Here is a 15196-nt window from a genome sequence, read left to right on the forward strand (position 1 = left end):
TGCTCTTTTTCTGTGCTTTTTCATTTTTCCAGTGGTGCTTAGGCATCTATAATTTTCCCCCTTAGCTTAATTACCTCCCTGAAGCTATGCATCATCTTGCCCATTAACAACCATAGTTAAACTATTGTATGTGGCATTGTTGATGCAAAATGACCTTAGAGTATATGCTAAAGCTCCTGCAGGATCACCGGCTGAATGTGACAACCAATTCACCATTTATAGGACCCGAAGTATTGACATTTTCAATATATCTGTTCGCACAGTGCTTCATTGGAGTCATGCAAGCTTAAAATATGGTGCTCCCACAGAGAAATTTTTCTTCCTGTGCTGTGACCAACGGGAAAACTATGTAGACAATAATGAAAAGAGATCACAACTAGGCTTAGCTGTGTGATGTCTGCCTCAATAAAAATGTAATAAATTAATGCAAGTGTGCTTATATCACCATGGTGTTGCCAGTTTATTACTACATTTGATATGAATCTCTGCTCGCTCCACCATGGTGTTCCTAAGGGTGTACCTCTGAGACAGCATTGCCAGAACTAATTTCACTGTCACAATCTTGAACTGGTGTGCAACAAGCATGCGCCAGTGCAGAGAACACAAGAGAAGTGGTCACTGCTTGCATGTTCAAGGTCGTATGCACGCACACCGGACTATGATTTTGCAGTGTCTTACATTTTGAGTGGAGTATACATCGTGATGGCGGGAGCCATCTCTGTGGTCACCAGCTAGACTGTCACAATGTGCATATTGTTGCTTCAGAAAACTGTTTACGACAAAAAAAGGGCACCGTAGAAAAAAATATTTTTAGGCTATTGTAAGGGCTTGTGGTGAGGAGACTCTCAATAGGTATATGGTGTGTCATCTTGCAATAGAGAAGCAACATTTTTACCTAGTTTATGTTAGTAGTAGTCTGCTAAACATTGGCCATACAAGCTTGTGGCTAGAGAAGGATGATGTCCAGAAGATGCCCTCCTGAAATGTTAACCTGCACCATCCTCCCTTGCCCTTCTTGGTGCACTGGAATTTTTGCCCTATAGGTACTAATTCCTTTAGTGGGTACTCTTGAAGGGCTTCTGAATAAGCTCACTCTTACCACCAGCTTTACCCAAGGGCAAATCCTACTGTTGGAACTTGTTTGCTTGGCAGAAATTTTTGACAGGAAAAGAAGCTTCACTCGTTACACAAATAAAGCTACAGCATTGCAAGATTACTATGATGTTATGTACACAGACCTCCCACATACAACTAACTAAAATCTCACCACTTACCTCTATGGTGAGCCTGATTATGCCTTAAGACAGCATGTAAGTTTCTTGATTCTATACCTTTTAATCAGTACATGAACCTTGAAAAAACAAGATCATCACGTGCAGTCCGTAAAACCAGTGCTTATGAACTGCAATGATGCCATCGAAAGCATCAGCGAAAGTAAATGCACCCTGCTGGAAAACAAATTCTGCATGAAGCCTGTAATTGTACTGTTAACAAAGTCTTCTCGACAACTTCATTATGTCTATTTCTGCAATTTGCATAATCCTGTTTCATACATGCCTTGCTGTTCACCCTATAATTATTGACCTCTGAGTGTTACTCAAGTGACCATGCTCATTTAACATACCTGCAAGCCTCAGTGCTAACCTAATGAAATTGGAGACTTTAATAAAGTAATGCTCTCTAATGCTCACCCCTTCAAAAAAAGTTTTTAGCATCCCCTGAAAACCTATTCTTTAAAAATTTGATCATCAGAGATGCGATGTATCTCCACACCTGATGACAGACATTTGTTCAATTACAGCCACATTATAACAACAAGCAGCCTTTGTAAGATGCGTGAACACGTGCCATCATCCCAGGTCAACATGTTTCCTGAAACCAGCTTGCTCTTAGTTATGCGACAGAATGGTTTTCATAAATCATTTTCTTGCTAAGCTCAACTTGCCCCATGACAAACTGTGTGTTTAATTTTAGACCATTCTTGGGGAGCTATTTTTCTTAATAACTAAAGAAAGCCCGATAAAGTGAAGCATGAGCTTTTAAAAGGAAATTTGCAAAACATGCACAATCGTCTCCAATACCTAGCCTGAGTATATATTTCACTAATAATGATCATTTTCATTTTAGAGCACATATCTGATGGCACAAAATCTGGAGTACCAAGGAGTCTGTCACAGGTATCTCTCACTTCTTTATTAGAGGTCATGCAACAATTTTAAATTATTCATGCAATATACTAGAAGTTTACTGCAGTGTGAATCACTTGCCACAATTAAAAAAAATAATTATGGGGGGAACATATGGACTCTTTACAAAGGTTGAAGTTGGTGCTGATGCCGTCTGTCGCATGACCAGTAATGAGACAAAGCACGGCGCATCGTATTAGGCCTAATAGCAGTGCTACGATTCCATTCCACACACACACGCGCGCATAATGTGTGCTTTACTGCAATACACTGCAAGCACTTCACCCCATGACACTGGTGTATTGCGGCAATGTTAACTTTTAAAAAGACCTTTACGGGTTAGCAATTGAAGCTCGACAATGCTCCCAGCAATTAAATTTCTATTTTATTACATTTTTTCATTGTTATACACTTGCCTAAACTAGTGTTGCCAGCCGTCCCGAATTTCGCAGTCGAATTCCGAATTTCGCAGTCGGGACAAATGTCCCCGATTTTTTCCGGACTGTTCAGTAAATGAAAAAAAAAAAGAAACGTTTTGCGTTATAAAAGGCATGCCAAGTAACGAGCGTCCGTCTGATCACATAGACAAAGAAATGTTGCTGTGGTTAGCTGCAAGGAACTTTAAACACTTCAGCTGAACTTTAGCGTCAACTTTTACTAGAGCATTCTAGAGGGAGAGGAAGTGTCACGAAGAGCACATAGCAAAATTTAGTGCCACATCAAGAGACCGACGCAATGAAGAGAAGAAATAACGGATTTGTTTGGAAGGCACCGCAACAAAGAAAACTAATTTCCTCACCCACACACAACTACCTTCACTGTTGGTTACCCCAATCTAAACACACACTGCTAAGCAAACAAATTGCCATCATCTGCGACTGCTTAATAAAGCCACTCGGACAAGAACGTTCTCTAATTCCAACTTGTGCATTCCGTATCTCTCTCGCGCATTTACGCAAGAACAAGCTTCAATGAAAGCGTTGGCACAGTATATACTTCCTCCCAAGTGACACGTCCAGCTGTTTGATCGGTCCTCAAGCAACACGCATGCACCTACCATACATCCGCGTAGTACATGCATCAGACAAATATTCACAAATCGCGTTCCAAAGGCCTTTATTTTATGCTCATTGTCATTGCTTGTAGATTTGGTGGCAAACACTTCGGGCTGGTAGGTGTTAATTCTGTGCTTCGGGCGAATGACGTTCACTACTCGATAAGCACGGCGACATCACAGGAATTAAGAAAAGCGGCAGCGACTTGCGTATGAATCACTTTCTAACAACAGAAAGCGACCACGACCCCACGGGCATAGGCGCTTCTCGCCATTTCAAACAGATTACAGTCCAATCCAACACCAACATCGGAGAAAAAAACATCACGACTAGAATACGATGAACCCGCCACAGACTGTGTGTCACAAGCTAGTGAGGAACTCTACCTGAACCACAGAATAAAGAACGCCCAAATCGCCTGAAAAATGTTTTTTAACACACCGATTCTAACGCCATCTATTCATACACTTTAAGCCAAGTCAAGCCGGTTTTAAGCGGCTATTGGGTGAACCGAACCGTTTTGCCTCGAAAAGGTTCGTGCCACCGGGGGAACCGAAACACTTCCACGGTTGTGCCTTCGCGATCTCCGACATCAGCGTAGCTCCCGCCGACTGGTTTGCCCTCCGCGGGCTCCTGACGCCGTGCAGCTCTCGCATTGTGGCACCCCGCCCTTGGACTGCTTCGACCGGATCCCCACTTTCCTATCTCCTTCTTTTTCTCTCGCTTGGCTGTCTTCTTCTCCGTCTATTTTCCTTCTATTCTTTTTATCCCTCCTTCCCCCTTCCCCTATAAGGCACTGCGCCGTGTCGCCCGAAGGCAGACAGAAATTAGGTGCCTTTTTCCTCTTCATTCTAACCACTACCACCACCACTTTCGCATAGTGTTGCCGGAGGCTGCTGCAGCAGCTAGCGTGGGGTCGCGCTCGCGGGAAGGAAGCCCTGCCAAGGCATATGGCCTTGCAATCGGATGCTCGCGAAGTAATCGTGTGCGGCTCGTCTGACCGAACGCGCTGCGCTAAGTTAGATACTCGTGAATAAAGCGGGTGCCCCCACCTCTCACTGCCGAAAAGCCGCGCCATTCAGGACGCAGTGAAGCCGAGTCGCCGCTACGCCTGTTGCCAAAGTGCTCGGAAGGAAACCTTGCGCCGAGTAGGATACTCGCGAAAGAAGCGTGTGCGCCCACATCCCACTGAACGAACGCCCTACGCCGAGTTGGATACTCATGAAGAAAGCGTGTGCCCCTCCTTTCACTGCCGAGTCGCAAAGCCGCGCCGTTCAGGATGCATTGAAGCCGAGTCGACTGACTACGCCCAGTGCCACCTGTATAAAAATCTGCTACGCCTGATACACCTAGGCCTGCTGCGAAAAACGCCACACCGGAGATTACTGCACTCCACTTGGTGAGTTTTTGTTGATTCTCAGCATGCGGTTATTGAAAGCGGGTTTCTGATACTGTCGTTTTTAATAAGGCTACGAACTGTGCTCGGGCAGCAAGGACAGAAATGTAGTGGTGATACATGCGTGCGATCGTAAAATCCTTGAAAGCCTGCGCGCAAACTTTGTCGTGCGTCACTACCACACTGTTGAAGCTGAAAGGAAAGCATGGAGCCTCAAGATATTGTCTTTAGTCGAACTAATTTAACACAAGAGAATTAAACTTATTAAAGAGCTCTTCGCGGATGTTTTTTTTTTTTTCATGGCTTCACTGCAATACGGCCCCGTGTTCAGGTGAAGGCAAGTTAGACTCGCAGTTATCCTCGCCCGTTTGTGGTTGTCGCTTTTTTTTCGCCCCCTGTGTATTATGTGACCTGAAAATAATCTGCCACCCTTCTCTATGAAACTGTCGAGTGCACTCCATGCGGCTCTACTCTGCGTGATGTCTCCTTTGAGAGGTTTCAATAAAAGAATGTATTAGGGCGAAGCTTACTAAAATCACAGCTGCCAACTGTTGTAACCACTATACCCATGCAAAAATAAATATGCAATACATGAGATAACAATTTATTAACATGAAAACTGTCCCATGAGAGAACACTGAAGGTATTTACAGGAGAATGGCACAACAAAGATAGCACTTTATGCGTCAAGCACAGACGTACGTGGATGTATACATTGGTGAGTTCATGTATGAGCAGACATGGTAATAACTTTGAAAAACAAAATGAACTCTGCTTGCAGTGCAAGCTGAAGGAAAAATGAGAAGGGAGACAGGAAAGAGCGTACTCTTTCCTGTCCCCCTTCTCGTTTTTCCTTCAGCTTGCACTGCAAGCAGAGTTTTCAAGTATGAAACCAACTAGTCTGTAAAGAAGTATTGATACAAAAAACACAAAGTCTTTGTTAGAATTTTAGTGGAAGCGGCATGGCAGGCACGTATATTAAATGGACACTGTCGACACGATGCTGTCATGCCAATATGTGTAAAGCACACAGATGCAGCATGGTGCACACACAGGCAATATCAATTTGACTTTCTGTTGACCAGAAAGCACTATACTGCACTTAGGCTCAGTCATCTTGAGACTAGAGTAGGGCGCTGTTGTTTTGAGCTAAAATTGAAAATGCAAGTGGCACATCGGTACTAAAAATGTGGGCTCGGTAGTTAGCCATCATATAATGGTGCACTGGATGATGTGGTGTTCACAGAAGGGCATACTATTGCTGACAGCACAGGTAGTTTGCCAGGTTAACACATAAGTGTGCATTGCAGGGAACTTGGTGGTGACAAGTGGTGTTCTGGTACCGTTTTTTACATTGAGTGATGTGGGCCGACAGCACTGAGGACCAACCCACCACATCTAGTGGCGACCTGCAGGTTGCGTCATTGAAATCCCGGCCGCGGTGCCAGTCTCGATGCAGCACATTGGAATGGAAGAAAAAGGATGAGCGCACTATACAATGGGACGGCGTGTCATAACACAAAATAGCTCAATCGGCCGCTATCAAGCAAGGTATCGAATAAGAATAAACAGCAATCAACAAAATGGAGAGGGTGAAATAAAGGAAACAATGCTAAGTTGTCAAAACACTGTAATGTTGCTAATTAGACGAGTAGGAGCAAGAAAAGTACGGTTAAAGTCTAGAAACGCACGGGACTACACTTTCTGGAAGCTGATAGCAGTTTCTTGAGGTGCCTTCTGGGAGAACCTCATAGGGTACTTCAGTGATTCGCTGTAAAACCTTGTAAGGCCCGAAATAGAATCATAGCCCAAAAACCTTCTCCAAAAATATGTATGTGCCCCAACGGGTGTTTCATAAGTGATATTGTTACTGGTAGATGACAGAAAACAGGTATATTTACAATATTTACAGTCACAGTAATGCGGGTAAAAACAACTAAGATAGCGAGAGCAGGCACCACCTAGTCCTTCACTTTTTCGTCCTCTCTATGTGAGCGGCACATAACGTTACCCTCCGGGGGTGAAGGCACTGATTCGGTGCAGTCAGAGAAAGACGGTATAGTGGTGGTTATTATACATGTGCGTTGCGGCAGCCCGGTGTATGACATGGCTTCAGACGTACAACGTAAACAATGTTGGTATGGGGTTGAGTCGAGGAGGACAAAGACAATTCAATTTCTTATCTCACGTCGGTCACTTGGCGGCACACAGGGTACGGTTCGGAGGGCGGGAACAGTAGCTTTGTAAAAAGCTCAATACAGCGTGCTGGAGACCACAGCACAGGAATCCTGGAGAAAAGTGGGTGTTTGTATGACTGCTCTCGTAACGAAATTGTTGGCCCGTTTGCGAGTCGGTTAGCCGAACGCACACAAGTTGACGTGTATGGTCGGCATGGGCTTTAGCTTATTGAGCATATTCAGTGGGTGGGCATGTTGAAGGAGGCATCATTGGTGTCCATAGGCAACATTGGATTTCAGCCAAATAAAATAAAGGCGAACAGCCAGCTGCCTCGTGTTACGACATATATGTTGCACAAGACTAAGACATCTTGTGTGTAAACCATGTACGGCTCCGTTGAGGTTCGGGCACGGCACGAGAGTTCTTTATGTTGGCGTGCAGAGGGCTTTCCGAAAAGGTGTTTCATTTTTTTGTCTACATACGTCTTTTTTTTTTTGTTACGTACGTTTACATTCTCCTCGTGTGTGTCGAACTACACACTGGCCCTACCCCTGACGTTTGCAAGCATCAAAGTCGAATCCCAGCAATTGGTCTTGCTGCTGCACTCTTAGTTGGCCAGCCACTTCTCCACGTGACCGTTATCAGTCCCGCAGAAGGGGCCTGGGTCTCGGAGGTGGGTCACGACAACGTGACTGGGTGCATTCGGCATAGCGAGGGCTGGATCAGCAGAATTGTCTGCCGGCGTGATGGACCGTCCAAGAATACGTCCGCTGCGAAGTTCTGTTGTGTGCTCCTGATGTGCCCAGCACCTCCACCAAAGGTGTTACGGAGAGATGACAGAAAACGAGTGTACTTACAATATTCACAGTAACAGTACTGCGGGTAAAAACAACCACGGTGGCCAGGACAGGCACCACCTAGTCTTCTCACTTCTTCGTTTTCTAGGTAAGCGGTACATAACAATACTGTCAGTGTCGTGGTTTTAGGACATTAACCCGCCCGCCCCTCAAAAAAACACAATTGAAGACCTCATAACTCCTGACGGTAAGGCGAAACAAAAGTCACTCATGGTGGAATAGCACAATGTTACTGCATAACATTGATGAGTATCTGATTGTGACTTGTAAGGGCCACACCTGGTGGATCCAAGGGACTAGTGGGATTAGTGGGCACCATTCTTTAACATCAGCTTTGACAAGGCTGTATGCATGATACTGAGGTAGTAGTGCAGAGCCAAATGCATATGCTTGTGGCTAAGGTGACCAATTCTAAGGTTATGATATTACAGCTAATGCGAGGAGTCGTTCTCGCTTCGGTTCAATGAAAGATGAAGCATCAAGTGCAGCGGTGGCGGTGAGCTACTCCTCCGCTTAGATTTAGGTACACTTTAAAGAATCCCACATGGCCTAATTTGATCCCAAGTCTCACCCACTGTGGGCCCCGTCGCGGTGGTCTAGTGGCTAAAATACTTGGCTGCTGACCCGCAGGCCGTGGGATTGAATCCCGGCTGCGGTGACTACATTTCCGATGGAGGCGGAAATAATGTAGGCCACTGTGCCCAGATTTGGGAGCCCGTTAAACAACCCCAGGTGGTCGAAATTTCCGGAGCCCTCCACTACGGCGTCTCTCATAATCATATGGTGGTTTTGGGATGTTAAACCCCACATATCATCAGTCGCCCACTGCGGTGTGCTTCACAATCATATCATCGTTTCGCCACTTAAAACGCTAGAAATTATGTTTGAAACTAAGTTGGCTCTGTGCCTAGAACTGTCGTGCGCCCAGTTGGTGGGAGGCAGCTGCCATTCAGTGCAGCCTTGCACCAGGCACATTTTTCTCTATGTTGTGGCTCAAAGAATTGGGCCTCTTCTTTGCTTTCTTGGCAGCTGGCTCAACTGCTGGGTGCCCTGTAGGGACCCTCTTGGACCCCCTTGTAAGCCCTGGCCGATGCCTAGCAGTGCTGGTCGGTTGCAACCTTATGTGACGGGCCCGGCGACGTCTTGCTGAAGCGGTAGCCTTGAGTGCCAGCATCAGTCCTGTCCCATCGCTGCTGTTCTGAACACGAGCAAGCTCCTCTCCAAGGCCCTTCACGATATCAAGGTAAGCTGGATTGTGTGCATTCATAGAATGCACACGCCACAACTGGACCTCGAGGAACTCTTATGCATGCTCTTGGGCCTGCACCAAAAGTGGTGAAAGAAATATACTTCACGTGTACCGCACAACAACAAGAACTGCACAATTATTTTGCTCCTCTCTAACTGGAGACAACTGCTCGGGAATAAAGTTCAAGCTGAGGAGTCAGTTTAAGTCAAGTTTTTCCTGTCACCTGTTTTGACTATTCTGCTAGTGGAAGTGCTGCTAATACCAACAATTGGTGACCTGTAGTCCCAAACATGGAACAATACGACACCGGTAGTGTTAAAATCTTGAAATCGCCCTCAGAATGATGACATCCACCAATATGAAATTGTAAATTCGTTAGTGCGGTGGAGCACAATAATAAGCTTACAAGAATAAAAGAAGCCTTGACTACTGTTCAGTAGCATTCCCTATGTTTAATTGAAAAGTATTTCAGGGCCCTTTCAAGGGGCTTGTCCTACCTGAGCAAGTTGGGCCGCATCAGGCACCGACGGTACAGGTGCGACGTGTGTGGCCTCTTGCGTGCTGGTGCCTTGCATTGGTTGGAGTTTGTCTGGCTCCTCCTGCTGGGCACTGGTATCTTCCGTGGTTCTGGCACTACTGCTGGGCTCCTCCTCTTGGAAGGGTTCGAAAAATATCCTGGGGGGACACTTTTCGCCCAGGGCCAGCTATCCCAGTTGGTAGCGGTTGTCAGTACTCGGTGCCGGAGCATTTGGAAACAGTCCTCTGTACTTTTTCTGCACCAAAGCCTGGTGCTGACAAAATGCACCTTGCTTACCAAAAAGACACGTGCATAATCCTATTTCTGCATAGTCTTCATAACTGGAGCTGGGGTGGGTGGCACTAGGCACAATGTACTGTCCCTGGCCTACCACTTGTATGGCCTCTGCTGCGTCTTTTGGCATTCTAGACAGCAGCCGCTTGCACAGCTGTTGATGGGCTGGAACACGGCTATAGGCGTGGCGGAGGATATGGCTTTCAAAGTATTTCTCCCACACCAGAGCCACCAAGTCTACGAGTGCGACTGCGTTAAATGCTTTGACTCTGTTCAGTATAATGTCTTTGAGCACGCGTATGGTTGCCTCCGCAAAATTGTTGGTGTTGTGGCCCCTTGCCAACACGTCCAAACGGTAGAGCTGCACCCACTCTTCTTGTTGGCACAAGAATGTCAGAACTCTAGACACGAAGGCCTCGTGTTGTAGGGACTTCAGTTCGGCAGTGGCAGCTTCAAGTTTTTCTGCTGTGTCTGCATACATGACCTGTAGATAGCAGGAAATTTTTCAATGAGGTGCTCGTATTTGCATATTTTCACTTTTTTTAAACTGCACCATAATGGAGATTCATTAGCCTGCTTCACTGTCTGCATTGAAGTCACTTTGTGATCTGCACATGCTTGCCCCAGTTCAAAGGGTCAGTAAACAACCCCCAAGGACCAAAAATCAAAAATATGTGCACCTTTGCTCCGTGAACATGCTGCCTCAAGGATTTTGCGAATGCTCTATTAAGGAATTCACAAGGGTTAGAACATTGGTTTCAGCTAGTTTCAAATATTCGCGCGGTCTCGCCACCCTTCTCTTTCAAAGGGAGGAAAAAGCGTAGCCTGCCGTCGTGACTGGTTTAACCCAATCGATGAGCTGCGTGCTTAGTCAAGTCGCCAGTCGGCGAATTTGTGTCACTGCGCATGAAAGGAGGATTGGTCAGGTGTAGGAAAGGAGCGCGGGAATCGTTTTTCAAGATAGAGGCTGTGCACGGTGCGCAGCGCTGTAATCTGGAAATTGATTGCCGCGGTCTGCTCTACGAATTGCCAAGCGGTGGTCCATAAAAGTTGATGCTGCTGACATTTTCTGTACGCTTGTGCGAATAGGGAATTTTAGGTTCGAAGTGAATTCGAAGCGAATAGTGATTTTAGTCAAATAATTTCTAATTGAATTGTAGTAGTATATATATTGCGTATTATAAACAAAAACGGGCATATTTGTCATGGCCAAACAAACTTGCACAGATCTTTAAAACTTGAAACAGGGCCTATGCAAACGCCATTTTTTTTTATCAAAGAAAGTGGCAACAACTTTGAATTGTACAGCATTCGACTTTTGGTACAGTCCAAGTAATAGCCAGTAAAATATGCTGCGTTTTTTTTTTTTTTACTTAGTGCATATAAGTCTGTGTAACGAGCTTTTCAACTGAAAACAAAAAAAGCAGAATCGATGTCAGGGTAATTCTTTATTAAAACTTTGAAGTGGGGCTTTGCTGCAGCGCGAATTTCTCTTGATTACGTGTTTTGACTGCTTAGCACCAATTCACTGCAGTGAAACCACTTTTACATGTGGTCTATATGCTTGGGTAAATGTTTTCATGGTTTAGCATCCCTCCACTGCCGTGAAACCACCTTTACAGAGTGTTACATGTGGACTAATATGCACCTATTTGTTCGTTTCGAATAATTCAAAATTTTCAACAATTTAACTTCGATTCAAAGCAAATTTGATTACTGCAGTATTCATTTGAATATTCGAAGCATTTGAATATTTGTACAAGCCTAATTTTATGGCATTTGAAATCATTTGAACCCACCAGACGTTTACTGGTGTACTTTTTGAATGTGATTAAAATGGACACAAATGCTGTCAGCATTGTCATCTGCAAATTAGGGCATCTTGTGCGCCATACACTCCAAATTATGTCACGAGGAAGTGAAGGTAATTCATGAACTAGCTTTGCACTTGCATGACAGCTGTGCTTTTTATACACCTATGCTGCAATGCCAGTGCCATCATGTTGGAAACACGAAACGAATGCCAGAATAGCAGACCATTGTGAATTTGTTCACTAAGTGCAGATGCAACAAATGCACCTCGTATCTTAGAGCTAGAGTTACAGCTAGATAGCAAAAAAGCTTGCCAGCTGGAAGGCAGGCATGAATCGTCTCCTCTGATCTTTGTCGACAGAGTTGTGAGATGTCGTCAGCCAGCGCCACTCCGCTTGTGCCACATGAAAATGGCACAAAAGCTGCCTTGCTGACGGGCATGTCTGCTGCAGGGCGGCCTTCTTGGCACTTGAATTGTCACTCATGAGTACCTGTGGGGCCTGGCAGACAATGCAATAAAGTTGAAAGCTGTTCATAGTTATAAAGGCATAGAAAAGTCGTGGATGTTGTGAGAACATTTTTGGTGGGTGAATCTAAAAATATAAATAGCCTTGGCTAATAATTTTCTATTGAATTTGAGTTCTCTATTTGCTTTTTAATAAATTATAAAGAGCAGTAACATTTATGGTAAGTTTCAAAGTTAAAGACAAGTGTAAATTTGCATCTGTTACCAGTATTTCAAAAAGAGGAGAAAGTGTGGGCAATAGGTCGCCGAACTCACTCATTGGCCAACTCACACGAACTCACTCAGACTCACATTATGAGTCTGAGTCTGGATAAGCAATATTTTTGTGAGTTGAAGTATGAGAGAGTTAGTTTGAAGAAAATTTTAGTGAGTGTGAGTCCGAGTGGGTTAGGCTAAGCAAAATTTGGAGAGTCCAAGTCCGAGTGAGTCTAAAGCGCAAAATATATTTCTTGAGCGAGTTCCACTTTCTTTTGCCGACTTGAGGTTCTACCTAGACATTTTCAGCATTACTCAGCCTTACCTAGATTCACATTTATACTCACATCTATTCACAGGTATTCCAAAGCAGTGTTGTTCATACACCGTTTCAATATTTATTAATTAGATGTGTGAATTATACAAGGGGGCACCTTCACAGTCCCGAACTAAGTCTTCCAGGGAATTTCTTGACTATTATACCTTATCATCTCCTCCAAGAAAAATGACTTTACTGGTTTGGAAGCACTTGGAACTCGTTTTCGAAGATGCTGTGTGAAGCGGCACCAAGAAGAGCACCGATTACGTCAGATATTGGTGTTAAAGAGCATTAACACCACAATCAAAGAAGCTAATTCTAGGCTGATGAACTCATGAGTAGACTCAGTAGTACTCACTCACACAGGTCCAACCGTGAGGCTGAGTGCGTGCGGTTGAGTAATGTTTTGGTGAGTTTGAGTCTGAGTGAGTCCGGCTTAAGAACCTGTATGGGACTGTACAAAAGCTTACAGTATTGTTAAATAAATAAATATGTGTGAACGAGAGTTTGAGTGAGTTCAGCTCAGAAAAATTTTTGTGAGTCTGAGTAAAATGAGTGCAAAGTTCATAATACAAGGTCCGTTTGATTTACCTGCACCAATTGAAACCGGTTCACGGCTGTTCATGCAAAGTTCAGAAATTGTGAAGCGCAAGTTCAGTGGTGCAGGCACAGTGCAACACCCAAAACAAATGACGATGTGCTGATGCAGGCCTTATTTCTGTTCGCTTAGTTAACACCGTTAAGCTAACACTGACCGATGACAAAATGATTATGCATACAGTTTATGAGGCACAAACTTCTTTGCAAAAAACGCATCGTGTTAGTGGAGGCAGGTACAGTGCCTACACCAAAGTGTTGCGTCGTCTGCTCAGCTGTACGCGCGGCTGCACCAAACCGGCACTGTCAGTGTGGGAGAGGCGGGAAAGTCGTGAACCAGCGCTCTACCTCTTCTGCACCTTTAGAAATGAATGGCAGGGTTCAGAGGGCGTCAATGCTGCACCGCTGAAACGAATGGCAAGGCGCAGAACATCGTGAACTGGTTCACGTGGTGCAGGCAAATTTAACAGCCTGATATATTTCATGAATGAGCCTGAGTGAGTTCCACAAGTTATGCCGACCTATGGTGTGGGCACGTGTTTTAGCTGGAGAAATGCTTATCTAGCCTGAGTGCAATGCACAGAACAGGCACACTTCACCCACAATGATGGTGTCACATGGAAAGAATAGAATTCATAGCCAAATGTATGATGATGATGAGAGCATGTAGGTGATTTCTATAAATGCCCACAAGGACCACAAAGGCCCTCTCCTGTGGCTTAGTCTGTGCAGTAATATTTACTTTTGTTTTTGTCACAAATAATTTCTGTCCTGGTACAACTTTTTTTTTTTGGTCCAGCTTAATGGGGCTATTTGCTATTGTGCCATTACTTACACTATGCGAATTCAGAAATGTCTTCAAAAGTAGTTACAGAAGTTCCATAGGAAACTACAGGTTTTCCCGCTCACTTTGATCCAAGTGGCAGCTTAGATAATCTGCATGCCGTTGAAATAATCTGAGCGCCAACCTCTTTAATACATGTGCCAAACATTTAATCCAAGCCCCAACATATTTAATCCAAGCGCCAACTCAATCAGGCCGCGTGCTAGTGATTTTAATCCAAGTGCCACAGTGTTTAATCCAATCGCCAATGGCTTCAATTCAGGTGCCAGTCAGTTTAATCCATGCACAAAAAGCACAATACGGGGCTTAAAAATGGCAGTGCATTTGAAATGCAGTTTCTACAATATAAATACTATAGTCGGAAAATAGAATAAATCATTATTATTAGTATTCGCTGCTAGTATTCGTGGAAACAAAAATTCAGTGGTTCGCTTGAGCCATGTTTGGAGTGCTTATACTGTGCTATGTACAAGTTTGTAGATGAGTGCTTGGCCCGGGTGGAGTCATTTTAATAGCAACGAAAGAAAAAAGCAAGAATATTTTGTGTTCGTCAAAAAAGCTCATAATTAGATTTGTATAGCATTACATGTCTGGGCCAGGTCATGTAATGCGGCAGACATAATATTGTTATTGGAGTGCCGGGATGCATAACAAGATATGAAGAACTTGACTGTGGGCAGTGATGAGTCAGAAACAGGTACATGCTCAATACATTAGGGGGCCATCACAGGGCAGAGCAAATTAGAAATAATTTAAGAGGCTTTCGTCCTGCAGGGCACATAAGACGTAAACTCGTGACCCTGATGTGGAAAACGGAAGTCATATTTTATATTCATATTAGTTGTTATCTTTTTATTCAAACAAAATTATGTGTATTCGATGAACGCGTGTTTCAAGCAAACACGCTTCAGGAGTACTAGCGTCGTCTTTTGCATGAAAACAGGAGTATCTCCTTTGATGCTTTTATAAAAAACTTAATTCCACATGAACCGAAACAAATACAACTTCAGTTTTAAATGGTTGTTTCTGATTTCAAGAACGAATGAATATCAAATCAAATCAAACTTTATTTATTTACCAAACAAAAACTGGAGGGTCGCCAAGGCTCAAAGCCGCGAGAAGGGCTTGAAAAAGGCCCTGGTGACCATCTGTCTATCACCGTTATCACCGG

General features: G+C 44.3%; 1 protein-coding gene and 1 long non-coding RNA gene across 2 annotated transcripts in view; one reads left to right on the forward strand and one right to left on the reverse strand.

Moving 5' to 3' along the window:
• The first annotated feature begins 2870 nt into the window (after nt 1-2870).
• Nucleotides 2871-15196, forward strand: part of LOC119162410 (uncharacterized) — a 32714-nt gene continuing 20388 nt past the window's right edge. Inside the window, exons 1-2 of the long non-coding RNA XR_012887791.1 lie at nt 2871-4640; nt 8702-8915. This is a non-coding gene — a long non-coding RNA (uncharacterized LOC119162410). The remainder of the gene's footprint in view (nt 4641-8701; nt 8916-15196) is intronic.
• LOC142776764 (uncharacterized) lies at nt 8926-11491 on the reverse strand. Its single transcript, XM_075881064.1, has 2 exons — nt 9419-11491; nt 8926-8993 (listed from the first exon to the last, which is right to left on the reverse strand). Exon 1 carries the CDS (start codon nt 10211-10213, stop codon nt 9626-9628), a length of 588 nt encoding a protein of 195 aa, XP_075737179.1. The 5' UTR covers nt 10214-11491; the 3' UTR covers nt 8926-8993; nt 9419-9625.

The sequence above is a fragment of the Rhipicephalus microplus genome, chromosome X (assembly GCF_043290135.1).
Source record: "Rhipicephalus microplus isolate Deutch F79 chromosome X, USDA_Rmic, whole genome shotgun sequence".
In the NCBI taxonomy this organism is placed as follows: domain Eukaryota; kingdom Metazoa; phylum Arthropoda; class Arachnida; order Ixodida; family Ixodidae; genus Rhipicephalus; species Rhipicephalus microplus.